This window comes from Eublepharis macularius, chromosome 1 (assembly GCF_028583425.1).
Source record: "Eublepharis macularius isolate TG4126 chromosome 1, MPM_Emac_v1.0, whole genome shotgun sequence".
Lineage (NCBI taxonomy): Eukaryota > Metazoa > Chordata > Lepidosauria > Squamata > Eublepharidae > Eublepharis > Eublepharis macularius.
The window spans coordinates 76,950,008-76,965,402 of record NC_072790.1 but is presented as its reverse complement, the minus strand read 5'-3'; the positions used below and the strand labels follow the sequence as shown (position 1 = coordinate 76,965,402).

Below are 15,395 nucleotides of genomic sequence, written 5' to 3'. Positions count from 1 at the left end.
AGTGGACTAGGGCACTTTCAAACACTGGCCTGGATTAAAGGAACACAGCTGTCAAAATACCACTGTTAGAATAGTTAATTAGGACTGAGGAGACGAGTGTTCAAATCCATCTTTGCCTTGAGTTCAAGGCAGTCATTCTCTGAGCCTAATCTACTTTACACAGCTGTTGTGAGGATAAAATGGGGGAGGGGACACACAAGTACATTGCCTTGAGTTCTTGTGAGGAAGAGCGGGATAAAATGTTCTAAATAAATCAATACATCACCTTTTACAAGATGGCACAGTTAGCTTGATGATTAATAGTAACATTAAAGCAGGGAAAGAGTGGAAGGTACATTACAGAAGCAATCAGATAGTGGCAATTCACAGTGTTCCACAAAAGCACTTGTGGATGACGAGAATGTTCTTTAACTTGGAAAGTGCTATTTAAGGCAAAGGAATTCTCTGCATGTCCCTTTAACAGCTCCACAGTCCAGGGCTTGCAGCCAACTTTTACTTTCATTTTCAGTGGAAGTTTTTCTATGTTTCAAAAGAACAGTTGTCTTTGGCTGTTCTTTCTGTTTCCTTTACCCTGTTGATAGTTCATTAGCTAGAGAGAGAGAGAACAGACAGAACCCCATTTTGGCTCTGTTAGCAGGTAGTAATAGAGTTCTTTTTTTAAAAAAAGCATTACGTTTGCTACCAACCTCTATGGAATTTTTTTTCCTAACAGTAGGGGAGTTTTCCTAATGTTCACTCTAATCATATGCTAATTTACTTAGAAAATTTCCACAGAGTTTAATGGGGCTTACTCCCAGGCAAATGTGCATAGGATTACAGATGTAAACATATGAAACAGCCTTATACTGAGCCAGGATTGTCCAGTCTAATTGGCACTAGGTTTCAGGTATGTATCATTTTGGCAGACAATGCCAAGTATGTGCTGTATGCTAAGCTGTGTTCTCTCTCTTTATTTGGAAAAACTATATCTGTAAAAGCAGATTCTGCTCTATAAAAATGATATTCTGTACCTGACAGAAATGAACCCTGTTCTGTGAACTCTTGCCAAAGGAATGTGGTTAGCTTTTAAAGAGCCACAGAGCACAGTATTCTTGGTAAAACTTGTACGTCCTCCTTACTTTTATAATAAATTTGTTTGTATAGAGATTTGCAGGAAATGCTGTATTGACCATTTTAACGAGGAAGAGACCAACGTCCAAACAGACCCAAAGTTCACAAGTGTTCCTGTAATCCCGGCAGTATGAAGCCAACTTAATGTACACTTAGAAAATCCACTTCTTCAGTTTTGAATCCAATCTTTTATTCTTCTCATTATAGGTCAACAAGTCACAACTTTTGCCGTGTCCCCCCGAAGGGAGCTACTCATATCCCTTTGCAAAAGGATATGAGTAGAGCATCATAAAAAGCCTGAACAAGGAATTGAATGTGGCGGTGAAGAAGCGGTTGTGGCGAAACGGGAAAAACTGAGGCTGGCAAACCTGTTGCCAATCTCCCGCCGGTAGCTCCTTTCAGGGGGACACGGCAAAAGTTGTGACTTGTTGGCCTATAATGAGAAGAATTAAAGATTGGATTCAAAATTGAAGAAGTGGATTTCCTAAGTGTACATTAAATTGGCTTCATACTGCCGGGATTACAGGAACACTTGTGAACTTTGGATCTGTTTGGACGTTGGTCCCTTCCTTGGAAATATTGCACAGACCTTCCCCTGTTTTTTGGTTTTCTTGACCATTTTAACAGCAAAGCTGGTGTTTATAACAAATGTAGTATAACAAATGCAGTACATATTGTGGTACAATCAAAAGCCCAGAGGTGAATAAGTTGTGGAATAGCCCAAATTTCTTCCCATGTAGTGAAAGAAATTTCCTTCCTTCACATATTGTGAAGCATTTGATTTGTAAAATATGTATTTGTTGACAAATAATAATTTAGAAATGGGTCAAAATTATTAAAATCAAAAGCGTATTCTGTTAAATTACGTAAGATAGGCACTACAGATGGTGAGTTTCATCTTTAAGTTTAAAGAATTATTTCTCTTTTATGAACTCAGTTAATGTAAGGTCTAGGAATTATGTTAATTGTTACAGGTAGTTTTTTGGGGGAATTGGATTTTATAGCTGGTTAGCAGAAAATAGTGAGCTGAGAATATTTGGTTGAACTTTGAGAAAATTAGTGGTGGTATACTTTCTTATGACTGCTTGTACATGGGAGTTGTAACTATTTTTTATTGTGCAGGAACAGCTTCTGAGGTCTTTACTATTACAGTTGCTGACAAATTGCTATTTCTTCGTTTCTGGACATACATGTTAGTGTGATGTGCAAAATATACCAACTACTTCTTTTTTTTTTTTTTTTTGAAAGCTGAAACTCTCTTTTCAAGAAAACTAAATGGAAAATACAGACTTGAACACCTGATTCCAACTGCTGTGTATCAACACATGAAAATGCATAAGCGAATCCTAGGGCATTTGTCTTCAGTATATTGTGTAACGTTTGATCGAACAGGCAGGCGGATATTTACTGTAAGTGAAATTCATGTTTCTATTTTTGTGTTCTTGTACTGTACTTATTACTGTGTCCAAGAGCAAGTAGGTCATGGTAAGAACTAAGAGAGGCCAAAACATTTCACAGTCACCAACTTCCCAAGTCTCTTCCTCTTAGTGTTTTTGTTATTTTTTCTGGTTATGAGCTGAGGAAGCAGCAAACTGATATTCAGACTGTGACAGGTAAATTCTGGGAAACAGAGAGGGACACACTTTAGATTGCTTGGATGTTTTCCTCATTAATGATCTCAACCTCTGTATCAGAGTAGAGATACAAATGATTGTTTAGCATGCTCTCTTTTAAATCGTCTCTTGTATCGAAGTCTACCTCATTGCATTGACAATCACTTGCATTTCTCCTAACCTGTCTTGACATCCATCCTCCTTTGGTACCATATGAATTCATCAGCCCCAGTCCTGGCAACTCCAACTATTCTAACAGATGCTCTGGGGAGAGAATGTAGGCTAACTTCTCAGACCTTTTGATAATTTGTCTAGGAAGTAGCATGGCTTCCGCAAGTTCTGTACAGCCATTAAAAAGATGAAATGTGGAGACTTTTATTCATCTTGCTCATTTTCCTCTAGTGGTTTCCAATTGTAACTATCACAGTCTAATGTCTGTTAAGGAAGACATTTTAGGATGGCCTTCTCTGCCAGGCATCCTTGCCTTCTCTTTCTTACTCCCAAATTTGGGATGAGCTCAATTATTCCCCTTTGAGAAAGAGATGGTTTTATTATAGTGTCAGGAACAGCTGTCGTGGAGAACAGGATTGTCACTCCATTTTTAGAGCTTTCTGAGTCTAGGATGTCCAAATTGCATAAGAAATATAATAAGATTATTAGCTCTAACAAAATAGACACTTTCTCTTAGAATATTTTGAAAGTTCATTTAGCAAGGTTAAATCTGTCTACCCTTAAAGTCAAGAAGTGACAGGCCCAGGGCTTTTTTTCAGTGGGAACGCGGTGGAACGGAGTTCCAGCACCTCTTGAAAATGGTCACATGGCTGGTGGCCCTGCCCCCTGATCTCCAGACAGGGGAGTTTAGATTGCCCTCCAGAGGGCAATCTAAACTCCCCTCTGTCTGGAGATCAGGGGGAGGGGGCCACCAGCCATGTGACCATTTTCGCCAAGGGCGATATAAACTTAAAAAAACTCCCCCTTGTTCCAGATGACCCAAAGTGATGTCATTGTGCGGTCCTTTGCTGGCAACCCACTGAGTTCCACCACCTCTTTTCCCTCTTTTCCACCACCTAAGAGAAAAAGCCCTGGACAGGCCTATTCTCTTATAAGGGGGCTGAAGTCTTTTCCTATTTTTACATCTGTCCTTCAAATTTTCTTTCCATCTTTTTTGAACAGGATCTTTAGTTGGAATAAAAAACACTCCATGGTAGTCAAAACCACCAGGAAGCATTCACATGCACTGTTTCTTCTTCTCAAGCTTATTTCCAGTATTTTGTCTGTGCTTAAAGTGGATGCTCCTGTGACTGCCTCTTTTCTGTAACATTCCAAATAGATTATGATTAACTTCTCAACAAGATAAGGGAGGGGCCATGGGTGACAGGAAGAGTCAGCCCTGAGAAATAGTTTCGATGTCTCAGCCACAATCATCAAGACAAGAATCTGTTTTTGCTTTCTTTGGGCTGGTTTACCTTTACATTTTGACAACAGTCAAGCCTTATGAATTTATCCATTGCTTCAGCCTGGTGACCAGAGTTTTGTTGGATTCCCTTAGATTCTTTGCTAGAGCTATTGCTTCCATGCCACAATATAACCAAAGGTTCAAGGTTTGGTCCGTGGAGACATCCAATACCATCCTAGCTGCAGCACTGTTTCTTGGGGATAACATTTTTGAGCTTCCTAGAGTCAATTTTGATGGAATTGGAGGGTAAGGATTTTTCTTTTAAAATAAAAGAGCAGTAAAGGGTACTCAGCCTGTCCTTCCATTTGTGTTACTAGGCTAGCCTCTTGTGCCAGAAAGATTGGTAAATTCTTCTGCAACAAATATATAATCTCACATAAGTAAGGTCCAGTCAAAAAGCTTGCTAAGGCATTAATGTTTGGAACTCCCAACTGTTTTCTTGCTGTGGAGGATATTTACCCAAGAAATACAAAATTCTCATTTTCTATTAATATGACAATATGACGATAAAAGCCCTCATCAGCAAAAAAGAGAGAACCAAGATTGTCACTCTAAATAAGGCTTCTTTTAAGGTTTGTGATATATATATATATCACTGTTTACTTAGAGAATTGCCAAATACCAAGATTCTTCTTAAAACACCTTGAAAAGTGAGCATATGCCTGAGATGAACACTTGGTTGCTTCCCTCAGATCCCCTACACCAGTGCATCTTGCAGCTGGCAACAGAGAACAATTGATGCTTTCTGTAGTCTCTCACGACTTCATCAGGGTCTTGTTCTGCATCTGAACTCCTTCAGAGTGCTGCTGGGTGATTAGAGGGGTCTCAAATTAATTTACTTTCACCGCTTGGAAAATACCTTTTTCCATTTTTTAGCCTCTTTTTCTAAAAGTATATTCAAAATTAAATAAGAGCACTTTGTGGTTTGGAGTAACGAGAGGAATTCTACACTGTGATATGAAGTACTAGATGTTCTGCATTTTCTTCAATATATTATCCAACAAAGTCTGAAGTCTACCATCAGATGTTCATTTGCTGCCCCCAGTGATCCAGCCCTATGATAATTAAGGAATTATTTTAATCTCTTCTCCATGGAGGGATTCTTCATTATCCCACGTGATGCCTTGGCACTTCTTACAAGCCATTACATGCAGCATCCCTTTGAATCTTCAGGTGGTCCTTTGTAGGAGCTATATGGTTTTTCTGTTGGCAAAGTTTCTCTCATCTTAGTTCTTTTCAGTGGAAATGGAATTGTGCGGCTTCCACAAAGGTGAAGTTATCCTTCTTCAAAATGTGTCTGTTCCAAGAATACTCCATCATTCCTAGGAGTCCTGCTTTTTGTCCTAACCTTTACGTAACTTTGAGACTAGTACAGGATGAATGTCAGAGAGTACTTGACAGCTTATGCTGAAGGAATCAAAATTTCATGAAGTGTTGGGTTTCTATTTGCTTCATTGTAAATTGGAATCCCTTGGGAACCAAGGCTACTTTGGCTCAGAGGGTCAAGAGCATTATTAATTTTTCCTCTTAGGCATTTAGCAAGGAGGCTCCTAAAAAGACTGCACATTCTGCTAGAAGCTCTAGGACTATGACAACCTTAATGGGGTGATTTTCTGTGAGTCTTAGAAGAGGGTCATTTCATCCCATTCATTTTGATTTCATCTGGTTTGTCCTCCTTATTCTCTGTGTCCTGTTCTGTATTGTATTGTTTTGTTTATTTTCTAGCTGTGTTTTTCTCATTCTAAATTCTTGCTTCCAGAGACTTTGTCAAATGGCCTTCTGCTCATACCTAGAATGGAGATTCACTAAACATTGCAAAGACTCCTTTGTTGTACTCTGGGAGGAAATGTTATGTGATAAAATTCAAGGGGGGGGGGTTGTAGGAAAGTGTAAGATCATATAAAAAGTTGACTAAGCTTTACTGTCTTTCGCATGGTATCCAGTGGTCTCTGGCTACTCTTTATCATTCTGCAAGACATAAGCTATGGTAGTATTAGGGATGTGAGATCCGGGTCTGGGAACTGGCAAACAATGTTAATTTTTGGTTGTTGTGGGTTTTCCGGGCTGTATTGCCGTGGTCTTGGCATTGTAGTTCCTGACGTTTCGCCAGCAGCTGTGGCTGGCATCTTCAGAAGTGTAGCACCAAAAGACAGGGATCTCTCAGTGTCACAGTGTGGAAAAGATGTTTGCTGCTATGGCTTTCCTGGATCAGATTAAAGAATCCAAGATCCAAGCCCAGGATCAAGACCACCCAGATAAATGCAGGTTAATCTGGGAAATGTGGCTTCAGCCCCTTGGCTGGCTGTTTTCCTGTTCTCTTGTGTTTTTTTCCAAGAGGGGAGGTGGAGGAGGGAAGAGGGAATAAGTGGTCAATTCATGCAGGAGCTCTCTTTGTCTGCCTGGCTTCTGTGAGTGACGCTGGTTCAGTCGAGCTAAGTTGCAGCAGTGTCCTTTGCTTCAGTTTGGTTTGGGAGAAATTCTCTGTTTTGACATGATTCGCTTGTTTGGTCCCTTGCTTCACTTTGATTCTGGGGGGATTCCATTCACTTGCTTCAGTTTTGTTCTGTTGAGCTTTCTCTAGGCTGAGCTTGTATTTGGGAGTGTGTCTCTGGCCAGTGGCTGTCTTGCCCCTGTGTTTTCTGCCTGAGCAGCTTGGAAATTTCCCCACAATAGGAAACACTGGAGACAGCTTGTTCAGGGAGCACTTTGGTTTTGGTGGGGACTTCAGTATGGTTCTCTAGGGGTTCCTCTTGCATTTGGAAGTGTGCCTTTGACCTGTGGCTGCCCTGCCCCTGTGTGTTTCTGCTTGAGAACCAGCTTGGAAACTTCCCTGTCACAGGAAACAATGACGAGTGGCTGGGCAACTTTTTCAGGGGTCACTTGTGTTTTGGGGAGACTTCAGTTTGGTTCTGTTGGGCTTCTCTGGGTTGAGTTTGCATTTGGGGTTGTGCCTCTGGCCAGTAACAGCCTTGGCCATTTGTATTTCTGCCTGAGAGCCTGCTTGGAAATACTTCTCCCATAGGAAACAATGGAGAGTGGCTTGAGGCACCTTCTTCAGGAGTCCATAGAATTGAACCTTGGGGTCCAGTCCTCCTGGCACTTTGAGTATATTTAGTGGACAAAAGGGAGTGAGTAGATTCTCTGCAAATTTGGTGAAGTTTTCTTGAAAAATGCCCCCCAGATAGTTTTCCCCATAGGAAATAATGGCAAGATAAATCTGAGATTCTCTGATCTTGCCAAACCACATTAGAGACTCTTTCCCAGATTTCAGGAATCCCAGATTTAGTTAGGATCCCTGAAACCTGGATCCAGATTTTCCAGATTTTTTTTGTGTGCACACCACTAGGTAGCATGTCACTACCGTTCCCTTTGGCAACCCTTTCACCGTCAAAACTGCTACATTGAATGCCATTCTGATTTAAACAGAAGAAATGTTTACATTTTGTTTCCATACCAAACATGTTTGCTGCTGCTACTAGAAAATCATTTGCTTTATGTTTTCATGAACCAGGTACTCCCAACCCTTGTTCCTGGGTGCTGATAACAGCCACTCTAGACCCTTATACGTAACAAAAGGCAAGACCCAGCTAAATTGCACAGAAACAAGAGAGGGGAAAAAAACCCCGCCAAGTCTAAAGTGTATCCAAAATTTACTAGAACAATTTAAAGTGGCAAGTGCGCAATTTCTCATATGCAACAACAATTCATAGTCAATACATACTGTGTAATAAACTCCACAGGTAAAGACTCCAAGGTACAAAGTAAGTCAGTTCAGCAAAAAGCCTTGAGATATAAACTTTTCTTCTTTCATTTGCAATGTGACCAGTGGATTGATGGTGATTGAATCCAGAATCTAGGCCGTTAGGCCGAAGGAAGGCACCTATCCATTTTGTTTTGTGAGGCTTTTCAGCCTCTGGGTTCTCTGAGGTTGTACCCATGTGCAACTTGTGAATCCAGACACAGGTTTAATAAAATATCTAGGGGTATGCACTGCCCGGGTGATTCGGTTTTCCCCAAATCAGGAAAAAGATTTGGACTCAAGCAATTTCCGAAGCAGCAAGCTGCTTTGGAAATTGCAATTTGGGTCGCTTCGGGTATGATTAGGAAAGATTCGGCTGTTATTTTCAATGGAGAACATGCTCCTGGCTTTCCGGGAGCCTGGGGGGGCACATTTTCTTTCCGAATCACACCAAATTTGGTGGAGACCTTCTCCTAACTCTCCTCTAATCTCCCCCAAGTTTCAGAATGATTGGACTTGGGCGGGCATGTTATGCCCCCCCCAAAGAAGGTACCCCCATCCTCCTCCTCTCTCCATTATTCCCTATGGGAAAAAACAAGGGAGCTTTCTAGGTGGTTTGGGATGGCATTTTTCAGGCAAAATGCACCCAATGTTCAGAGGACCTGCTCCTACCTCTCCTCACACCCTCCCGTAAGTTTCTGGAAGATTGCTCCTGGGGGGCCATTTTATGCCCCCAAAAGCTATTTTCCATCGCACACCATATTTATACTGTAGGGAAAACTCCCGCACAGCAGAAACACATGGATTGTGGCTGCCAATGGCTGCAGCCACAGTCCCACTCATAATCCACCCCCCAGCAGCCCAACAGAAGCAAAGACACACACCCCAAAATCCTCCATCACCCCCAGAGCTGGCTGGCCAGCCACTCTCCATCATTCCCTATCTTAGCACCAGAGAATCGCACACACAGCGAAAATAATTTTCAAAAATTTTATTTCTCAATAACGGCATTAATCATCACAATCCACATCGTCATCACTATAAAATCACAACTTACAGTATTACAACAGCCCCCACCATCACAACAGAGAATCTGACACCCACAAAATAATGTTTAAAATTTTTTATTCTCAATAACAGCATTAACCATTGCATTTCACCTCATTAAAAAACCACAACTTACAGTCTTAGATTGAAACAACCCACAACATCACACCAGAGACTTACACACACCCAACATACTTTTTTAAAATTTTATTTCTGTACAGCATTAAACATCAAATTTCACATCATCACTATTACATCACAACTTAACAGCCCTAGATTAAAACAACCCCTAACATCACACCAGAAAATCACACAAACACAACAAAAATAATTTCTTTAAATTTTTATTTCTTGGACTTCCTGCCCTCCCTCCCCACATAACAGCATTAACATTGCATTACAGCAGTACTTCACATACATTACATTACAACATATAGTCCAGTTTGAACCAAAAAAATAACATCACACCAGAGAATCACACACCAACAAAATTTCTTATAAAATGTATTTCTTGGATTCTTCCCCCCCCCCCTTACAAGTGGGCTAAGGGTATGTAACAGCATTAGTGGCACATTCAAATCACAACCCACAGTCCAGTTTGAACTAACCCCCCATCACACCAGAGAATCACACACCAAAAAAATTACTTGAAATATTTCTTGGATTTATTGCTTGGATTTCTTGGATTTTCATCACATCATCCATTCCACCCAAACCAAATTCAACCGGGGGACACCCTTGCAACTTAGTCCAGCAGAACAGAATTTGAACAACATTTTAGAGAATTGAACATTTAACAACAGCAGTTTTGAAACATTTAACAACATTTAACAGAAGTAAATAGCTTGGGTTTGGGGCTGCGTCTCTGGGTTTCCATGTGTCCTTCTACAGTTTACAGTTGAGTTTACCTAACCTAACCTGTCTCTCCCTGCCTTCCCATTCCAGTGGTAGTCAACATTTCTGGGGCCTCTATTCACAGTTATCTGAACAAATTTGTACCCGCAGGGACTGAGTCAGTGCTGCTGTATTGTGTGTGTGTCTGGTTGGGGGGCTGGCCAAATTGCAGAGTGCATACCTTGTGCCACTGAGTTCCACCCTCCTTCTGCTGGTGTTCTGACTAATTTTAATTATGGGAAGAGTGCTATTCCCCAGGTCATAGACTCACAGAGGATGCAGGCCACAAGGAGGGCTCACGTCAGGGCTCCTCGAGGTAGTCCCTGACCATTGCCTTTGCCAAATCCTGTCTCACGATCCCAGAGGGGCCGAGGGCCTGCTGGAGCACCTCCATCTCCATGGACATCCTGGTGATGCCTGCGGGGGAGCCTGCTCAGAAGGGGCACAAGAAAGACCCGCAGGGCTGGGCCCCCTGCCCGTCCCTTCTAATGACAGGCATCCCCCTCTTGGCTTACCTACGCCTCACCGGCACACAGAGGGCATTGCTGGCTTGTGTGAGGTTCCTGTCCCGCTCGGCGAAAGTGCCCTTAATGTGTGAGTTACATATGGTCACCAACATGTATGACTTCTTCTCTGTGAGAGGCTTTCGCCTGGCAGCTATGCCCTGCTGCAGCCTTCTCATGGGCACGCGCACTGCTGGAACAATGTCTGCACTTGATGCGTCTGGATCCACAAAGGAGGCCATTGAACTCTGGAGCGTGTGCACCAGAGGAATGACCAGACCCAGGGTCGCCGTGTCAGATGAGACTGCCACAGTGAAGTCCTTGAAGGGCTTCAGGACCTCCACTGTCTGGGAGATGGTGAGCCAGTCCTCTCGGCTGAACTCACCCTCTTGCCTCCAAGTGTCACTTTCTGAGAGCCATGCCTTGAGGGCGGCCTGCTGCTCCACCAAACGCTCCAGCATGGCACAGGTAGAGTTCCAGCGAGTGACTACGTCAGCGATCAGGCGATGCTCCGGCATACCTGTCCTGGCCTGCTTCTGGCGCAGTTCATGAGTGGACTTTTCACTGCACGAGAAGTGACTCATGAGCCTCTGACATTTCTGCAGGAGATACTGGAGGTCACAATTTGCAGGGTCCTGGGGTTCTGTGGGGGAGCCCAACCCAAGCGCAGCTTTTACCACTAGGTGAAGTTTGTGGGCTGCACAGTAAATGTGCTCCTGGCCAAACTGCTGCACCGCTGCTCTCATGTTGCGGCCACCATCCGTCATCATGTTGATGGTGCCCTCACCTACCCAGCTGTCCAACTCCCTCCTCAAGGTGGTTGCGACGTTCTCTGCTGTGTGCGCCAAATGAAAAACCTCGGCGTTGGAGCAAGGCCTTGAAGTAGCTGGCCTGGCAGTCTCCCATCCATCCCTGCCTAACACTGGGCACCCCACCCCCACCCTGAATGTCCTCAGGTTGCTACCAGTGAGCAGTAAGTGACAGGTATGCATGCTGCACATTAGAGTAGGTCCAGATGTTGAATGTGAAGTGCACAGTTCTCCCGGCAGCATTGGACAACTGTGCCTTCACGTGGTTTGTGGCAGCCCTGAAAAACGAGGGCACCACAGTCCTGCTCAACGTCGTGCGAGCAGGGATCGTGTACCAGGGATAGGCATCATGGAGCAGCCTCTAGAAGCCGAAGTCGCCAACTATGGAGAACAGCTGACCATCTACCGCTATCATGTTGATGATATGGTGCATGATGCGTCTGCTCGCCTTCTGGATCCCCCCTTTAGGCATACTAGTGCCTTGTGTACCAAGCATCTCCGTCAGAGAAGCTTGGTGTCCCTGCCCTACAGGGACCCGTGGGGTGAGAGCGCCAGAGGAGCCTGCCTCCTTCTGGCTACCTGGCATCCGTGTGGTGCCACTTGAACTTTCCCCTGAAGAAGCACTGCCCCACATCCATCCCAGGAGTCATCACATGCTGCCCCTCCTCCAGCTGCTGGGTCTCAAAAGCTGGAGAAGGGGGAGCCTCAGCACCAGGCCCTCGCCCAGTGCTAGCTCCTGCCTCAAACACCTGGGTTGGGGGTGGTCCTCCAGCAGCTGCCTCTGGAAAGAGGGCCTTGTGAGCCCTCTTGCTGTCACCAGAAGCCAGGCTGGTGAACGGCAGTAGGGGAGGGCCTCCTCTGCTCAGATGAGGGGATAGCCACAGCACTCCCCTTCCACCCCTCTAGTCTTAGCCCTTGCCTTTCCCTCAGGGCCCCTCTCAACTTTCCTGTCATCCATTCTGTTTCCTTCCTTGAACCTACACTAACTAGCTCTTCAGTTTTTAAAACACTCCCCCCCCCCAAGTACCTAGCCAAAAGCTTTAGTTTTGAAACCTGTCAACCTGTTCTAGAGCTTTTGTTTTTGTCGCTCTCTTCCTGGAGATGGTCAGAAATCTCTTTTTAAATGGCCCTGTTTATTTTTTTTAACCTAAACCTCAAGTAGCTGAATTCCTCTTCAGGAATCAAGCTAGCCCTAAACCCTGGTATAAATGGAAGCCTATTAAAAAAAAATGCCCGGCCTGGCTCCAAGGGTGCCAGAGGTGGGCAGGGAAACCCTAGTTAAGGGAGACCTAATGAGCAGCCTATTTATATGAATAAAACTTGAACAGACCCTTACCTAACTCTCACTAAATCTTTTCCTACAAAAGCCTATTAAATGGAGAAAACTACCCTAGGTTCCCTAACAATTTTACTTTAGAGGGCAAAAAGAATGACAAAGGCCTACAACTAGCCTACCTTATAAAAACATTATTTAAAACAGTTCTCAGAAGCCCAAAGTAATGCTACCCAAACACTGCTATTTTTACTAAACAACTGCTGTAACCCACCACCCCCAACCAACAAAACAACAGCAGTAGTAAACAACAAACCATAACTGTTGAACACCAACAGGTAGCACCAACGCCAAAGTCCAAACACCAACTGTAAAATTTGCCAACAACCAACTTCAAACACAAACTATAAAACTAGCCAACAGAGCCCCCCAAATTAAGCAAAGAAAACAGAAAACTATATCCCCCGGGCAAGCAGCCCCCCGTCAGGGCCACTCACACCTCCCTAGCATGCACGCACACACACACACTGCAGAATTGTTTTGCTCAGAAGCAGAAACGGAAATTAGACTGAAATCAAAACACTCAGGCACACCCACTTAAGCCAAGCCACCCCCCAAACAAGAACTAGAACAACCAGAACTTGAAGAACTAGAACCAACAATAATTTAAAAACAGGAACAGCAGCTAAAAACAACAACGAAAAACAATAAACAACTATAAAGCACCAAATAGCCCCCCCCAACAAAATCAAGAAAAACAGCCCCCCAACAGTAACCGGAAAAATACTCCCCAACAGTCCCCCAACAATAACAGCCCCCCAACAATAACTTGAAAAGAGCACCCCAAGAACTTTGAAAAACAGGCCCCAACAGCAACTTTTAAAATACCAAATACAGACAGAACAAAATTACAATGATTAAAAAAAAAGTTCAAAAGGGAAAAACACTCAAACCTGGCAAGCCAGCCCGCCCCCCAAACCAAATGCCTCTTCACACACACTCACTCGAGGACTCAACAAGGGAAAATAAAAATTAAGGAAAAATTAAAATCAAAGCTTGAATCATATCTCCTTCCCCCCCACCAAGACAACCAGCCCCCTCCCCCCCAAAGAGAAGACCCAGTGAGTCACTAACTCTCCTACCATTCTCCTGAAGTCCAGCGACGGGTCAGTCAGTCACAGCACAGAGAATCCTCGCAGTCCAGAAAGATCCAGCCAGGCCACACCACAAAGACTGAGAGAATCCGCAGGCACTCTCTCAAAGTCTCTCTAGGCCAGGAACAGAATGGAAGCTTGCCCAAAGGCAAGCCTCTAATTTAAATTCTCTGCTGCATCTCTTTCCAGAGAATCCATGCAGCAGTGGGATTGGACACTCCTAACTCCCCCCTTCCTTCTCTGATCTCTCTCCTTCCTCCCCCTTGTACTACTCACCCCTCCTCCCCGTTCCCATCCTGTGAAATTGGAGGGAATCTCTGCAAGCAGCACTTCTGCTGTTTTGCAAGTTTGCAAAAGAGCAAGAAAAGTGTTGCTTTCAAGCTTCCCTCCAATTTTTACCAGATGGGAGAGGTAAGGAGGAGGTTGTAGTGTGTCACTCACTCCTCCTCCTCCTCCCCTCTGCTAAGAAAGCGTGGGAAGCTTTTGCAAAACTTTGCTGACTGTGCTGCAAGTGCACACAGGCAGCAAAATGCTCCTGGTTGACCCGAAGTGACCCGAATCTCTTCAGGTTGCTCCGCTTTGGTATTCCCGATTTGGGAATACCGAATCAACCTGAATCTGGCCCAATTCGGGTTTTAAAACCGAACCCGAATCCTGAAGCGCACATCCCGAAAAATATCTTCAGTTTATTGATTACAGAGTGTTGCTGAGCATAAAGTCCAGTCACCTTTGACAAAATCCTAGGTCTTTACTGGAAGTTTCTTACAACGTTCAGGCTCTGTAAACAACTAGAAGAATTGTGCAGAGGCAAAATATTCTGAAACATCAGACCGTGTGCTCAGTTGCATTAATGTCAGTCTCTGGCAGTTAGGCCCCTCAAGCCCTCCACAGTTAACCCGCACGTGTTCCAGTTGAAGTAGCTTTATTGAGATCCATACAGTACAGGTGTTCACCTGAAGGTGGCAATTGGCAGAAGTGGCAATTCAAAGGCATTACTAATTATAGGGAAACTTCCCGCCCTCCTGGATCCATTGACATTCTGGCGCGAAACCCCAAAGAGGTTACATGGGAACAGATTAGTTTAGACTAAATGAAGTACAAAGGAAAATATCCCAGTCCCTGGAAAATTTACAGTGTTCGCTGCTAGTAGTTCTCCTCAAGGACACTTTCTGGAAAAAGTGAAAGTACATATTTTCAACAGATAATGGAGGGGCCCACTGCCTCTCCTGCAGTTAATATCAGAAGTTAAGACACTCTACACAGTTCTACACAGAATACAGCATATAATTCTGGCAAACAGCATTGACCAGTATAAAATGCAGAATACAATCATGGCAGGTATGCTGGCATACATGACAATAATGTTCAGTCACATTTGGAAACCTTGAGGAGAAGCAATTTGTCCAGACACAGGAGCTGTCTCTCTGTTCTAAGAAAGAGAAGGAAAGGTTAATTGGCACTGATCAGAGGGTAAAGTGGGGTAATTCCCATAAGCTCCATAGAAGAAGGGAAATAGACAAATGTGATATGGTAAGGATAGACTGTGGGGATGTTGTCCTGGGATGTCAGGTGTTAATTTCAGATGCATTGGCAGTAATAACCTCAAAATCCATGTATTCGTCTACTTTTCCTTCCTTCATCTTCTTCCTATGCCAGGCTTTCCTAGTCACCTACTTGAGGGTATCATCTATTCTTGTACCTTATTTCAGAGTTTTTGAGTGACCAAGATAATTCAACCTTTGTATTAAAAAAAACTGGAATCTCAACCCTGTAATGTGCAAATTCAACAGCTTTGTT

General features: G+C 43.7%; 1 protein-coding gene across 2 annotated transcripts in view; it reads left to right on the top strand.

Moving 5' to 3' along the window:
• The window catches only part of PHIP (pleckstrin homology domain interacting protein), a 114,196-nt gene that overhangs the window by 18,621 nt on the left and 80,180 nt on the right, over positions 1-15,395 (top strand). For both annotated transcript variants that reach the window (XM_054983891.1, XM_054983887.1), the window contains exon 7: positions 2,359-2,519. In XM_054983891.1, coding sequence (XP_054839866.1) covers positions 2,359-2,519 — 161 coding nt within the window. The remainder of the gene's footprint in view (positions 1-2,358; positions 2,520-15,395) is intronic.